We start from the raw sequence: 16,683 nt of genomic DNA, 5'->3' as shown, positions 1-16,683 counted from the left end.
AGGGTAATGTCTCAAGGACAGACGGACAGCAGCAGCAGATTGCTGCAAAATGTGGCACCAACCTAGGCTGCAGTCCTGAGGAGAGGCATTTTATCAAATGATAAATACACACACGAGTGACCAGTTGTTGCTTTGATTGATTTAAGTGTAACACCAAAGACTTTCATTAAGGGTTTAACCTGTTTGAGTTTTGAAAACAAAACTTCTATAGTATTCGACCAAGCTATTTTATATTTACAGGCTTTAAATTTGGTTATTTTGAGGCCACCAAATTCTAAACCCTATAAAATATTGATTGCATTTATTTTTATCCAGAGACCTAAGCTGCTTTCAGAAATGCACTGAACTTCGCAGATGCTGCGGATTTTCTCTGGAGGAGGCTCCGCAGTTTCTGTGGACTTTCTCTGCCTCGCCTCCAAGTAACTAGTCAGTAAAAATTCAGGGGAATTCGATTCACCGCGGGTGCGACAGAAGTGAAAAAGAAAACAAATATCTCCCAGTGAAAAAGCGGTGTCATACACAAAGAAGACACCGACGAAGATGTCAAGAGAGTTTGTGGTGATAAGAGCCGACACCGGTTTCTGTGTGATGTCAAGAAAATCACGTGATTTCCAAAACAGAGTTAATAATGCTGAGGATTTGTTGCTGTGTGATCGCGTCTGTGCAGAAAACCTCCTGCTGCCTTATGCATGTGTGAAAGACAAACTGCGGATAAACTCTGTAGCCAATTCTCAGCAGGTCATATCTGAAAACAGCTTAATTCTTCTGTGACAAACCAGTCAAATAGGTCAGAACCTTATCAAGTCACATCAGATACCATCATAAATAATGTCCCTTTTAATAATGCTGTGTGTTATAATGTTTTTTTGTGTTGGTGTGTACATTTGTGCATGTATGTTTGTGTCAAATGATTCAACCCCTGACGTGCATTGCTACCTCAGTAAGTATTGGCTTGCAGGCAGAAGCAGAGGCCTGACTCTGCTAACGCAGCATTGTATCTACAGCACCTAACAGAGGAAATGCTAATAAGCAAGACAGAACCACACATGTTGGCGTAGCCTGAGTGGCAGACTCCACCACCTTCTTGTGACTGATTATTCCCCTGTTAGTTATTCATTGGATTTTCACTGCAGGGTCGAAGATGGGGAGAAACCAGTGCTGGGGTAGCAATACACTAACTTGCTCAGTGCTCCCAGCAAGCATTGCTTGAAATGCAGTTTCATGATAGGGACTCTGTGGCCAGAATTTAATTAGCAGCTACTCAATTTATCGAAGGAAAGGTCGGAGAGTGTAAAGTAGCCATCCTGTTGCTCCTTTACTTCTGCTACTCACATGTTTGCTTGGGTGTGGACTCATAGCTGGACCACTTGTTCTAGAAAACAGTGTTTTCCAGTATTCAGCTGAGCAGCAGGATATCCTTTGAGGAGCTAATCACTATGGCAGTTGACAGCTATAGCCAGTGCTGCAGGCGCTACACCGGTGTTTCTCTCTTCTTTTGTTTGATGTAATTGTCTCAGGTGGCACCTCTGTTGTGTTTACACATCCAGATCGTAGCCAGGGGTGGCAATTACACAGCAGCCGCTGTCACACAGCTCTGTGTTTTTCTATGGAAGAGGGGCAGTTTTCATGACTGTGACCGTTTTCAAAAGAGATGAGAATGATGGGTTGACCTTGGTGGTAGTGTTCTCTGGATGATTAGAATTTTCACTTGACGATCAACCATTAGTTTAATGGTAAAAATGTCAGATCATTCCATGTTAAAATGTCCACTGTGTTCATCTTGAGCCAAACTGCAGATTTTTTTCTCAGGTTGAAGATTAAATGCGATTACAGTCAACCAATATAATCATTGGTTAACTACTGGGGACATAATTGGACCACTGATGATAAAAGATTTTAATATCCTGCAGGGATGTTTCCATGTGGCACCACATCCCATCCTGAAGTGAGATCTGTTCACAACAATTCATGTTTTCTATAATGATTTTGCAGTAATTCCACCCACTGACCATCTCACCTCAGCTCTTAAGAGACTCAAAGATGAAAACCTAATCTATTGGGAATTACATAAATGTGACCTGTATTCTCACCTCTAGAAAAACATGCATCTTCCTGCAAACTCCTACACAAGCAGTCAGCTGCCACCGTGTGCACAGGTTTCACTTGTATTGATATACTTTCCCATGCTCATGCCTCAGAGACATGTTTGCTTCGTAATAATTATTGAATGTGACTGAAGCAAAGAGCATGTCCTGGTGCAGGCAGGCTGTGACCAGCATTGTAAGCATTTTCTTTGATTTCATATATGCAACCATGAGACAAGTCCCCTTGCTACACAGTTGTTGCAAAATCAACAACTGTGTAGCTTACTGTAAGAAAGTGGATATAAAAAGATGAGTGGAAGTACACATAACAATTATATAACTGATATATCAATAAAGATTCAAAACTTTAGCTCATTGACTGCCTAGCACCATAGTACCTGTTACAGGCCATGACATCAACTAGGATGTCAAATGTCATTATAGATTGGTTTGAATAGTGTCTTCTCCAGGGGTTTGAGGTGTTGATTTAATGTAAGTAAATAATTCAAACAGTTCTTCGTAGAGAAAGAGATAAGCCTAGCAGACATTGTATTTGTCAATGACTTTATCCGTTTTGTTCTTAGAATGGAAAAACCTCATCCACTCAGTCTGCAGTTATTACAGGCACTGTGCGATGCCACTCCTCTGTTTCGAAATCCACCTTAACCATGAATCGTCCCCATGTTGTGCATCAGTATCAAACCTGCATATGCTCTTCCCCAGTGAATGAGCGCAGAGGAGGGAGGGAGGGATGGAGTGAATAGTGAGAGAAGAGATGGAGAGAGTAAGAGCTATCCGTCACGCTCTGACAGCAGCACCCGCAGCCATGCCATGGTGCCTTTGCCAGCAGAGCTGCTTGTGTGCGCTGAGATAAGCCCGAGCCTCCTCGGCTTGGCGGTATAGGCTGGTCACGTAGCACCAGAAGGCAGCTTAGCACCACCACAAATCCAATGCAGGGTCTTTCTCTCACCCGCTTGCACTTTCACTTCCTCCCACGCAGCCTTCCTCTGTCTCTCCGTCTTCCTGTCTTTTTCTGTCTCCAGCCTTTCCCTTCCTGTGTCTCCATCACTGTTTGACACTACATATTCACTTGAGAGATCAGTTCTTACCTTTCATAGCAACCATTGAGTGAACAGCAACATGCAGAAGGTGCCAGCTGAAAGGATTGTATGGAAATAAAGATCAAGCTTTTGTAGGAAAGGCAAAATCTATAATCCCCAAGCATAATGCTTAAAAGCTGAATAGCATAAAGCTCGTGGTCTAAATGAAAATGGTTCAGAATGAAGATGCTCAGTGTTATATGAATTTGCTTTATATAAAATATATGAGATGGTTTACATGTATTCATAATATTACAGGCACGTAGCTTTGGCCCCACACACTTGGTGTCCTCTGAGCACACTGGGGGTGAGGGCAGATGTGGGTGATATTATAAGAACCTCCACAGTTAATCCTGTGAAAGTGGTGCTGCTCACAGGGTACCACAATCTACACTGTGCATTGATAAGAAAGGCCTGACAACAAGCGTGCCCCAGGGCTGTGTTCACGCTGAACAGCGCCAGAGGCAGCCACATCACACCGTTCTTGCAAACCTTAATTGGGATATCTGACACGTCTGGATTTCTCGAGATTTCTTTTTGTTGAGCTTCTCCTTTTGAAGCGGCCTGCGGCGTTTGCGAGGCTGTGCGTCCAATGGAAGTTGTGTTTTGTTGTGCGTCTCACGGATAGGAGTGTCCTTGTTGTTTGTATTTAGACATTTCCCTCATTTACACACTTACAGACTCACACTTCTCGGCCACCAGGGTGGGCTCAGAAACGGTTTCCACAAAGGTTAATAGTATGCCTCAGTCATCCCCAGATGGCAAGGGAGCAGATTTGACACTAACTTGGTTACAGGCAGAGAATGTCGCCTCTGTTTTTCCAGGTTTTGACTTTTTACTCTGTGCTCATTATTCTATGAGCCCCTTTGTAGTCTTACCCTAACCAGACTAGTGGCTCCGCTGAATTAATCAACGCTCTGTGGGGCTGGCTACAAATTTTTTAAAGCTTAACTGCAAATAATAAGCAATAAGAGGGGATGCAAATGACAATAGCATCAGCATATAAGCAGTTTTTTTTATACCTGACATGGTTGGTTGTATTACAAAGCATGAAACGGAGGCTCAATGATTAATTTACTCTGGCCTTGGCTTTATGTGTACCCTAGAGAGAATGCAAGAGCACACGGCTCTGTCTGCTTTCATCAATCTCAGTTGCATTTAGTGGAGGATCGCTGGCTGAATTCAGGTGAACAACCACTTAGACCAACGATGCTCCAAATCTTCAGAGAAGGAGGTTTTATACTGTATTACTCAATAACAGCTCCTGCTACAGGTATTTACTGTCTTGTGAGCTATATATATAGCAAGGTCGCCATCAAGAAATTACAGCAGAGGTCAAGGTGTTTGCTGTACACAGACTGGTGCATGCAAGATGCACACACACCTCTGATAGGAGAATCACTTATCCTTGATCTGTCTCAATGTCGAGAAAATCACAAATGATATATTTTGTCTGACATTTGTCATTTCTAAATGTCCCCAGAGAGCATGCATCATGGCCCTTAAATCAATTCTGCGCTTTTAAGCAGCTCCTGTGTCCTTCGTCTTTTCAAAAGCGAATAGCATTAGATGGAGTTGCAGAGCGCTTTACATTCACCTGTTTCAAGGGTCCTGAATACAGATTTTTCATGAGTATGAGTCAGCCGTGTGTAGATCTAAATCTCTACACTGACTCACAGCTTGGCCGGAAGCGAAGACCACAGAGGCATCGGTAACTTCTGAGGCCACTTTTCTATTGTAGACAGCAACAGAAACATTAATGTTTGCTTATTTAGTGCAAGAAAGCAAAGTAAGGCTCACCACTGAATTTACTACAGTGCTAGTGTAAGAGATCTGTTGGTCGGATTTATTGGCCTGCCGGTGTAATTATGTTGACCGGGAGTCTCTTGGTGGCCCTTTTCTCGTTGGATGCAATTTATAAATGCCACAGAGCGAGTAATCCCACAGTTTCCCCGCTTAGTTTGGAAAGGGCTCCAGCCATCCTCTGGCTACGATTGATTACATACAGCTCAAATGAAGAGTAAGCAGTTTTCTACTGTCGAACGCCGGAACCGAGCCCCTGCTATTGATTCATTTTACAGCGGAGGGAAAATAAGATCTGCCACTTCATATAACTGTTGATATTTGTTTCCCTTTTACTCGTGGGCTGCTTTTATTTAAAAACAGCTCTATTTCGCTTGTTTGTAATGTGCATGTGCTGGTGCTGAGCTAACACAACAGAAATGTTTGTGTTAACTCAGCCAGTGCAAATCAGCATTTCTGCTCAGAACTGAGTAAATGAGACAATTTCGCTAAGGAGCAGATAAACCATTACATAGTTATGGGCGATATTTACAGACCAGTTATTTGAATTTACAGAAGAATGAAGTGACAGTGGAAACCAATCATTTGCAGTCATGTAGATTTGAAACGCAGTCCTCACATGTTGTGTTAATAATATTTATGATCAAACCAACCTGTTTATTCATCTGCCATCAGTGGGACTGTTTGATTGTTTGACTCCCAACAACACGACTTAAGGCGTTTTCACGCATGAACTAGGAAGAAGAGTTTGAGTTTATCTATCACATATGAAGAATGCATTTCTTTTGTTTCTTTCGATTTTGTGTCGCATGGTAGAAACGTGATCAATGCGTCTACCCGGTGAATGTCCGCAGCAACTGACATGGACATTTGAGTTCTCACATACAGCCCCTCTGGGTAACATCAGGAGATTATCCGGAATCCAGTGCATGTCTGAAAACAGCTTGTGTGTCAGCTTTGAAGCAGCTGCAGCATCAAACTGTTATTCAGTCTGGAAATGGGAGTTAATTTTTACCTTGCAGACAGTAGTTTGCCTTCAAATAAATAAAATCTTAACTCAAGGTCCACGTTCTAGCTTTATCCGTTGCTTTCAATCGTATTTCACGGCCTTCGCTCATTCTGAGGAGGACTGTAAGATCTATGTTGAAATTTAAAGGTCCAGAGAGCAAAGCCTATCCACTCAGAATGACCATAAAATGCTGTTTAAAGCTCTGTAGTGTGTTCACACTGATTGTAATTTATAAACCGTGAGATTTTATATTCACTTCATTGTTTGCTTAGTTAAACCATTAAATATTACCATTAACTCAAACTGTCAATGGGTTGCATTTTTTGTGTAATAGCCATTTAATGTATTTACATTCAGTAATTATCTAGTAGTAGTTTTATTGTCAGTGAGTCATTGCCCACATGAGACTGCTGATCTACGCATAACAGATTTATAGAAAACAATGTAGGTGTGGAATCCAGTGTTCTTGTTTTGATTTGTGTCTTAATTGCTGCATCACTGTTTATTGTTTACTGTCTTAATATTTTATCAGCATTGTGTGAAGTTGCTGCCAATGCAAACGCTGCTGGTGCTTCACATTCTTTGAAGCCGTCACAGGTAACCCAATTTGTTCTTCACCGGGATAAGTGCTGAATACGATGCTAGACAACAAGATGCCCAAGAGGATGTTTAATTTGATCATTATTAACTATCGCAGAGAGAAATGGATTATATTATTTCGCTCTTCATTTACAAATGTTTATACACATTTTCAAAACGGAGCAATTATCTGTATCGAAAGAGATGTGAATCAAGTGCTTTTGGGTTTAACTTTTGTAGCATCCTTGTCCTTGTGGGTTTCACTTCATCAGTGGGCACAGTGACAGTACATGAGAATCCTGGATCCAGGCCAACATTCGGGTCAGCGGAGTTGAGCTTCACACAGATTCTAACTCATCCCCGTCCACCTTGAACCCCGCTCCCCTCCCTCTGCGTCCTCCTCTAGCTCTTCTTATTAAAACGTGGAGGACTTTGTGTTGCACGTGCTTCGGGGCCACATTTGCTATGCACTGGTTTATCCAAGAGGAAGAATAGCTGGAGGACAGGATTTAGCCGGCCAGTGCAGTATGCTGTCTTCTCCACACGGGTCATTGCTCTGGACATTCACTGGATGGCAGGGCTCTGGAAAATGATCACAAAGAAGCGTGGCGGCAGAAGTTACATACATCAGATCTGAATGCCTCCTCCTTTTGTCCCACTCTGGTTGCACAGAGTATTACTGGAGGTACGGCAGCTGTGGAAAACACAGATGCATTTAAGGACAAACTTTTTAAGAATGCTGGCTCTAAAAAGCCTGTTTTATAAAAGCTCTTGCCTCATCTAAATATCTGTTTATGCCTCTGATTCTGGGGCACTCTACAATTAATTATTATGCTGTGTTTTTGGAGAGAGATGCAAAACATTGTTTAATAAAATGACAGGACAAAAATCACAATACAGTATATAATGGATGCTGTGTCCTCCGTGTTCAGATGGTGTTTTGTGTGAAGCCTCAGTTGTGGTATCAGTCTCCTGTTCAGACATGACAAAGTGCAGGCTGTGGGCATTAAGCTGCCACATTGGTTTGATTGACGCATGTCGTCATGACCATCCAAGCATGTACACATTCACATACTGCCCTGACTGCTGGAACGTATATAGGAATAAATAACCTCCACATCTTCACAGTACATCCACATACTCTATTTGCATTACTAATCTATTCACTTTGCAAAATGTTCTTTGAAGTAACACTGAACGTTTTCCATATGTGCCTTATATTGTAATAATAGTAACACAACCTCCAGAAATGGTCTTCAACACTGTCTACGAACATGGCGTAGTGTGAGCAGCATGTTGGCAGAGCAGCAGCAGCTCAAGCATCGGTGCTTTGTGTGTAAAGGACCAGGAGATGGTTAGTGCACCTTGTTGAGATTTAGGCTTAGGAAAGGTCAACTGTTAACAGGCACTGCAGGTTAGTTCTAAAAACACATACTTGGGTAAACTTGAAGTCGAAAAATCCAATTCAAATTGTTAGCTTTATCTACCTGCCATTAACGTGGGTAAACCAGTTCAAATACAAAATAAAAACTCACCGATTGACTCCTTTCCCATTACCAGTAAAGGATTTTGCCGTTCTGTTTTTTCTTCCGGTACGCCATGTTCAACGTCACACACACACAGATAACTAAGGCACTCTCTTACATTGCTGTCTGCCCTATTCCCTTGTTTACCTGAGTGTAGCCAATCAAAACCTGTGTCTGCTGCAGAGTCATGTAACCTGGAAGTGTCGATTATATCCATTCCCATTGCAGACAAAGCCAGATGTGAGCAGCTGTAAGTGGGTTTTTTGACCAGTGGAAACGGGGCTTTAGTGCATTATATCGTAAACCAAATGGCTGTGCTGGGGAACAGAAAACCCCTTTCACAGGTTCACACAATAGCTCATGTCAAATTAAGGGAATAATTTACTGGTGAACATCTTTTTTAGAGTCCTAGAATTATGTGCTATATTGAGCTGGAAACATGGTACCCTGGGAGAGCACATATATAGAGCCGGGGAACACAGGAACCTGCATAGGACCCTTTGCCATGTTCCTTTGTGTGACATATAAATCTGGAAGACAGGACCCCGGAATCAATGACTCCACTAAAAGATGGTTATATTGTTTTTCTGTAGGCTTCTCGCTCTTATCACACCATAAATGTAGGGGATTGATTTGAGTTTTGGTCTCACAGTACAGGTTGTTTATTAAGAAATGACTGAAATTAAAAGACAAATACACATGTGTGCCAGAAGCAAAGTACATTTAGCTTAATCATTTTTAGCTACAGAGAAATTGACTACAACATATTTGACTGGAGTACATGTCATGAACAGAGGATCTTACTAATGAGTCCCTCCCATCACAGTTAGTTATGCCTTCATTGAGTCAGCATCCACTCGTGTTGTTCCTATGGACTCCAAAAGGATGCGTCCGTTTAAACCCCACCAACTTCTCACACCTCATACAAATGTGTCCCTGGCTTGTAATGCAACCAACAAATTATCCGTCCACTGCATCTCCAGGGGAGACAGATTCATTATCCAATTTAGCACACTTGTGGACCTATCAGGTGACGGATGAGGAGTGTCCAGGGTTAAGACAGTTTTACAGCAGATAGAGACAGTGCAGAGCCACTTACCATCTTTGTCGTACTTAAGATGTCCATTTGCTTCTAATATCCTCCCATAGCACATTGCTGTATGTGGTCGCAGTTTGATTCGGATGCTTGTTGAGGCGAAGAGGGAGGCTCATGTGGAGCCATTTTTGTGCTTTGTGTTGTAGCTGAGTGATTCATGAGAGGCTTTTTAGAGTAATGATGAAATATATGACTGTCTGAGTTTAAAAGCAAGCAATTAACTCCTTCCAAAGAGTTCAGCGCAGATAATAAAGTGGACACCGACATAACAGGGCATTTGTTTTGTTTATTTGCCTGACAATTCTTAGTCCTGCAGCCGCTCTTTCTGTCTCCCTGTCAGGTTTATTGTGGGCTCAACCTTCAGCACAAGGCTGGGCTTTATTATTTTAATAAATTGCCCTGTATGAAGCGAGCAGTGGAGCGTATCTGATGCACGTCCCTTCCTCTTCCCTTCCTCCTTCACCCTCTCTTTCTCTTCCACACAACACTGTTGTGCTGTTCCTCCTGCTTTTCTTCTTTCTCTCTCTAACTCCAGCTGAAATTAACCGTCTCCTCATCATACGGCACACTCTCCAGGCGTTAAAATAAAATGCATGCAAAAATAGAGAAGAGGAGGGTGCAATGATTGAAGGGGAAGAGCACTCGGCTCTGCAGACGGATGTGTTCTTCCTGCCAAGCCTGCTGCCATCAGTCGTCGGGGCCACCCAGTCTCTCGGGGCGGCCTCAGACAGTGCAGACACCCACAGAGGATAGATGACCGCGAGCGGGGGCAGTGGAAGTGGCGGTGAAAGATAGCCTGCTCTGACGCCACCGCTCATCGATCACCACTAGCCACCCTGCTGAACTGTCCTGAGAGAGAAGGCCAGGCAATAACAGCAGGTTGAAATGTTGCAGCAGCAGGTCAGCGTCAGACTCGATGGCTCAACAACACCTCACCTCCTCATTTTCACTCTCTTTTGGAGCCACCAGGCTGGATGACGGAGGGTTTTTTCTACTCTGACATCATGTATTTACATAACACATTCATAGCAACAAAAGATCCAGTTTTTTGGATGATATTTTTGGCTCTGTGTTAAAGTGAGGAAAGACTATTGGCCAGGATTTCCTGAATACGCTAAAGGGAAAAACATAAATACAGAAAAGAGCACAATTGACTGTGACAGGCGGATAATCTTCTAAAATTAGGACAGTGTCTCTGATGTTTTCCTTTTTTTTTTTTGCTTAGGTCCAGTTTTTTCTCATGGCGGGATACCATTGTGGTTGATGTTTCAGCACTGTTGCGAATAGTTATTTTTATAAGCTAAATGCTGGTTCCAGCCATAAGCCTTGACCCCTTGACATTATAATAACAGGCATGTAGCAAAAGAAGCACCTCTTGGGGAAAGGGATGTGAGGTTGCCGCGGAAACGACTGGTACCCTTATTCCCTCTGGTGTTCTACAGGTCAGGACCCAGTGGTGTTCTGCATGTCACAAAGATGTTCAGGTGTGAGCCTGAAGGTTGCCCTTGGACCTTGACCAACACAAATGTCAGCACAAGGTTAAAATTACATCTTGCATCCAGTGCTTTCAACTAAATCTAGTGGCCTTCATCAGTTGATAAAGCTGCTCAAAATCCCAGTCATGTGTCCAGGATGCCCCGCCTCTCACCCAATGTCAGCTGTGATTGGCTGCAGCTCCCCATGCAACGCTCAGAGGATAAGCAGTATAGATAATGAATGGATTGATGGATGGATGGCTGACTGAATTTAATTTGTGTTTAATTTCCCAAGCTAGCTCTTTCCCCTCGGTTCTATTCTTTATGCTCCGCTAGGCCGGTCGCCTCCTGACTTTAGCTCTAAACTACATCTTACTCCTCTAGTGACAGAGCATGAGCATATTTACCAAAACTATCCCTTTAACAAGTCATTTACTTAAGCTCCAGGGTTGCAAGTTACTCTCTCTGTTCTAAGATGATGTTATTCCTCTCTGTTAGTAAGCGCAGTGATGGACCAGAGACTCATCACAGATTTGAATATCAATGCTGACATCACATATTGGATAATGACTCATGGGCAGCTCCATAAATGTTGCTGTAGTAATTTCACGGCAGCCCACATAAGCTGCAAGGTAGGCGATGCTGAAGGCTCCGAAGTGAACAATGTTCATGTGAAGTAAAGAAAAAAAAAAGATAAACATGGTCTGAGTGACAGCTCTCAGACTTATGTAACCAGGGCGGTGAGTAATTATACAACCCTGTTCCTCCAGATGATCTGGTGATTCAACTTGAAATTTTCACTGTCTTCACAGGCACCACACAACAGGAAATTCACGTTGCCCTCTTGTGAATATTTGGGACCGCTGCCAGAGTTCATCTTTTGTAGAGCCGGCAGCTCCTGAGAGCTGAAGCTGCACCTTCCCAATACCTTGATTGCCGCCATTGTCTGGATGCCTCTGCATGATTCCTTCAGCAGCTAACTGTCCTCATTGGTCGTCACGCCTTGTTTACACCTCTTGTACCGGCTGCAGGATAATAGAGCGTGACGCTTGTGAAACACAAGACAGTATGTGCTGTACTTTCTGCGTGTACTTTCTGCGTGTACACAGCGGCTCCAGAGGTGCCACGTGAGAACGGGCTCTGAGAAAGCTATCTCTTTTGGCTCACATACCTCAGTGACCCCCAACCCCCCCATCAGCACACACTGAAAGGCTTGTTTGTGTTCGCCAGCAGGTGCATTTGTGTCACATGAATGATTTCTCCGCTGCATTTATGTCACAGTGATTTCCACTGTAAAAGGGAAATGTCTGGGAGAAAGGAGCTGATTGTGAGTGTGTGAATATGTGTGTACATACTGACACAGCCCATCGTGCACACACAAACACACACACATGGTGGCGTTCACACCAGCGTACCGCTTCAGCTCTGCTTATGTAACCCGGCTTGTGAAGTCCGTCTGTTGGTTGACAGTAGAAAAGCTGCAGCTCCCTGTCGGCCTCCATGTTTGTGGCTCTGCAATGAAAGCGTTTTCTCCCCCACCTCAGGATTAGGCTGCAGCCTACCTGGCTCTCAATGGGTGAACTGTTGAGATTAGCACTCACTTCCCAGTGGCCCTCTCCAAGATGATGACAAAGCCTCACACACAAGACCCTCTGAGGGCTTCTGCTGGCAGCTGCTTACACCAGGAGGGTTTTATCCGGGTGCTTGTATAACAAGACATTTTAAGGCATTAAACAGAACGGTTCCCCAACTTTAAGTGCTGATCTGGTCTCATTAGCAAATCAAAAAGAGAAGTGGAGTTAGGACTTAAATAAAGATACTGTAACCACACACACTCAAATGAAGACCACAGTGACCTTTTGCAAAAAATAAGAAATAAACATTACATCATAATGGATGTCAGTTAACTAATTGTATTTAGCCTATTTAATTACCTAAAATACAGAAACAGACAATACATCAAACATGCTAGCTTAAGGAGAACAAAGTAACTTTCCGTGCGATGACGCAGAGGGGATTCTTTCATTCTCTGTCTTTGGTCACACTAAAGCTTAATGAGAGAGTGGAGGAGTTCTCAGAGAGAAATAGGCCTTTAAAACTACATTTAGCTTTATTGTTTAGTCTGCGCTACTGCTGAGTGTATCTTTAAATCCATGAGGCTGAAATGCAGCAGGAACCCAGTCCGGCTCCCTCCGAGGATGTTATGGATGATTTGATGACTGCTCTGGGCAGCTGGTACAGCAACACAGTATATCACGCAGCTACAAGGCTCTTCGGGGTGGCGCTGCGCCAGTCTTAAGACCCGTCTAGATATACACGGTCTGAGAGCCAAGTGAACCAGCAGGGCCCTGTGCAAGGTCACAGAGGAACAAATAAAATCCCTGTGGGAGTTGTTCAAGGAAGTGTTTGATATGGCAGTTTTAGAATCAATCACCTATATTTTACATGTTGTCGGAACATTGTTGCATTTGATTTTTATATCGGGTTACATACAGCAGGTCATATGCAAGTTTTAAACTTTGTTTTACAAATCTCCATCTGAGCTGAACCACTCTTAATTATTAATTCATAATTAAATAATTATAATTAAAGTAATTTCTCAAGAATTAATATCCAAACATTTGTACAGCTATTCATACCGGAGTATTCGTTTTTTCTGTTTAATATCACATTTAACTCGATACCTTCAGGGGCCAAAATCTAAGTGGACTTTTATTCGACGACTTCATGAGCTATTTCTTGATTCCTGTTGAGGAAAGCAAAAGATAAGGAGGAGCAGCTATGCCTGATTCATACAAATGTAATAAATAGGCCTTTTTAAGAAATGTTTATGTAGTCATGGATTTAATTGTTGCAATATCTATATTCTTGTGATTTCTGCTGTGACCCTAAATGCTGTCTCTTCACTGAGGGACACTGGAGCATGCAATTCCCTGTGTAACCAGCAGATGGAGCACATTCAGTATTGAAGGTGCCCTGGTGCAGCCTCAGATCCTACTGGTTCATTGGACTCAATTACAACAGCTGGTTCATCCCCAGCCCACCTACCACACAGACCAGATACTGCTCCTGTCAGATTTCAGCTTACCAAAAACAATCCTTCCATCTGTACCATTACTGATGTGAATGAGTGAACCATTACAGCTCCCCCCATTCCGATCACGTCTCCAATTCACCTGAAACATTACAGGATTTCTTTAGACTCCTGACTCCATTCTCACTCCATCACTGGCCCTGGAATGAATAATGCATCATTGTCTTAACAGTTCATTGCTCACCTGAGTCTGCTGCCCAATTACTACACCTGGTTCTGGTCTGTGGGTTTTGCACTCTTCCACAGTCATTTTGCGCCCCGCAAAAGCCATCTCCTTAGATTCCTCCCTGGATAAGCAGCAGCTTATATGTCACAGGTCTGAGCGTTCTCGCTGTGCCCCCTCGAGTCGCATACGGGCGCAGAAGTGTGCTTCGGCACCGAATGTGAAAGTCTCAATTTATTAGAATGTTATTAAGGTGGGAGATGGATGTCTTTCTCCTGAGTGCCATAAAGCCCCACCCTTGATGGCTCTGAAGTATCCTCTGGAAATTGGTGGAGGATCAGCTGGGTCACATCTTTATGCATACATTTATTCGTATATAAGTGAAAATGTTACATATATGTACGATCTGAATCATTACTTTTATGAATCTCCCTCCCATCAGCCCCGAATCTGCAGCTGTCTTTAATTCAAATGGAATTTAGTTGGCCTAAAAACTTAGCTTTTAAAGAGAATACAGATTCTGCAACAATCACTGAACCAAAACAATCTTAGTTTTGGTTCGTGTGGTCTAAATGAAATATATATTTTTAATATACATATATTTGTGAGGACAGTGAGTGTAGGTCATTAGGGCAGGTGTGTGTGTGTGTGTGTGTGTGTGTGTGTGTGTGTGTGTGTGTGTGTGTGTGTGTGTGTGTGTGTGTGTGTGTGTGTGTGTGTGTGTGTGTGTGTGTGTGTGTGTGTGTGTGTGTGTGTGTGTGCGCGCGCCCAGCTCGACTCCACTAGGGGCGAAAACAAAGTTTGCAGTTGTTGACGTATATCAATTCCTGTTTCGGTATGTGCAGCGTGTTGGAGGATCCTTCCCCAGTGGGTGTGTGGGAGACAACAGTGCGACATGTCTGCAGACTTCCTCAAACTTTGAGGCAGTAGTAGTTAGTAGTAGTTAGTAGTAGTAGTTAACCCAGCAGTATGGACTACTTATTCTCTATCACGGGCAGCGGAGCCAGAGTTGTCAGAGACGCGATCTCTCAGACACTGTGGCCCGGACCCGAGCAGGACACGGTCCACATCCAGCAGCACCATGTCGGGCCGAGACACCACAATGTCTCCGTCCACTGCAAAGCAGGTAAAACTGTCTCCATTCCTCTGGGTCAGCTGATGGGTAGCGGACAACACGAGTCAACGAGCTGGGGAGACCAAACTTCCAATGCCCTCTGTCCTACTGCGCCAAACCACCTTCAGAAACTGTTCAATTTAAAGTTAACTAGTGTCTTGTGTGCTTTTCTTACCTGTTAGATCAAGGTTTCACAGTTAGAAACAAAGAGGGACTGTACCTCTTAATTTCGGCTCAGTTCTTATGCCAATACAATGTAAACTTTAAACCTGAGTTCAGATTTAGTTGTTATTTCCGCAGTACCCTGTCACTGAAATGCGCCACGTTAGATGCGTTTGTACCGAGTGACCTGAAAAGTTGAGCTTGATTCAAACTCGTCACTATTTCCCCAAAAAACTCCTCATCTTTCATCTAACATGTGAGAGTGAAGCACTTGTCTGCTGTTGTCAACACACTCTTATGGTTACAGGCTGTGTCATGTGAAATAGCTGTAGGCTTCTGCAAGTAAATAACAGCAAAATCAAATACAAAAAATCATATCTAGTTAAAATTTTCATTTTAGTTGATATTGACAATTATCATGATAAATGTCACATTCTTGTTTCTTTAAGTGTAAAGATGCTGAGTGAAGGTTGTGGCCCAGACAGCAAAACGTTTAACAAATCGGAGGAAGATCAGTGATGTGTTCTACCTGCTCACTGTTTGCACAATGCATAAGCATTATAGTGATATATATTCAATCATTGCTATTTTGCAATTGATAAAAATGTATTGTGATAATGATTGATACATTGCCCTGCCCAAAAATAACAGACTAAATGTATCATCCTTACAGATCCAAAGTTTTCTGCCCATCACCAGACCCCTTTTTATATACATTACACTAAAGTTAGGATTAATGTGTGACATACATGCTCAGGTTGAACAGGGAAGGCTAGTCGCATTATGCAACACTAGTTGTTACACACATATTTCAGCAGACTTCCTGAACAGGACTGATTTTTGAACAGATTGTGTCGCGTAGTGAATCATATAAGTCTTCCTCAGTGGCTGCTAGCTGCCTGTCCAGTTTGTTTTGAGGACACAACTGCCTGGGACAACTGAGGCATTTCAAATATTTCAGATCAGCAGGCAGTGCATGTTTGAAACCATCCAGCCAGTGAGTGAACAAGTATGTCCTCAAGGCTTTTCACATCGGGAAGTATCACCATGTTAATGAAAATTGGATTTTTTTTTCTTTCTCATTCCACTTTGCTTCTCACACATAATTTATTATGAGGCCCATCAGTGCCGTCTCTGACTTTGAATCAAATGCAGAGATATGTAGTGCTGTTGAAATGAAAAAGCAGAGATGGGATGTGAGCTCTCAGGCCACACCATCCACTGATACATGTCACACAGAGTGCTGTGTGCTGGTAGTTAGCATCAATTGGTTGTTCTGAAAACACGCTGAAAGTGCGAGGGTACAGTCTCACCCCTGCTTTGGTTTAATGTACAGGGGGTTCGCAGCTCATGCAGAGTCATCAGGCTCCAGAGCTCGGTGGCGTGCAGGTTAATTGTTAGATCTAATTAGGACAAAGATTAATCAGATTCATACTCGGCTGCTCTTGAAATGCCACGAATGGCAGTGGGGTTCATTA

At 43.0% G+C, this 16,683-nt stretch overlaps 1 protein-coding gene across 6 annotated transcripts in view; it reads left to right on the top strand.

Annotated features, from left to right (window-relative positions):
* oxr1a (oxidation resistance 1a) overlaps window positions 1–16,683 on the top strand; it is a 157,115-nt gene that overhangs the window by 71,984 nt on the left and 68,448 nt on the right. The window contains exon 1 of one of the 6 annotated variants that reach the window (XM_035164304.2): window positions 14,740–15,055. The exons of the other annotated variants lie outside the window; for them this stretch is intronic. Coding sequence (XP_035020195.1) covers window positions 14,899–15,055 — 157 coding nt within the window. The 5' untranslated portion in view covers window positions 14,740–14,898. Of the gene's footprint in view, window positions 1–14,739; window positions 15,056–16,683 lie in introns of those variants that run through there. 6 annotated transcript variants of the gene reach the window in all.

Source organism: Hippoglossus stenolepis, chromosome 8 (assembly GCF_022539355.2).
Source record: "Hippoglossus stenolepis isolate QCI-W04-F060 chromosome 8, HSTE1.2, whole genome shotgun sequence".
In the NCBI taxonomy this organism is placed as follows: Eukaryota; Metazoa; Chordata; class Actinopteri; order Pleuronectiformes; family Pleuronectidae; genus Hippoglossus; species Hippoglossus stenolepis.
The sequence above is the reverse complement of the archived record's forward strand: the minus strand, read 5'-3'. Positions and strand labels throughout refer to the sequence as shown.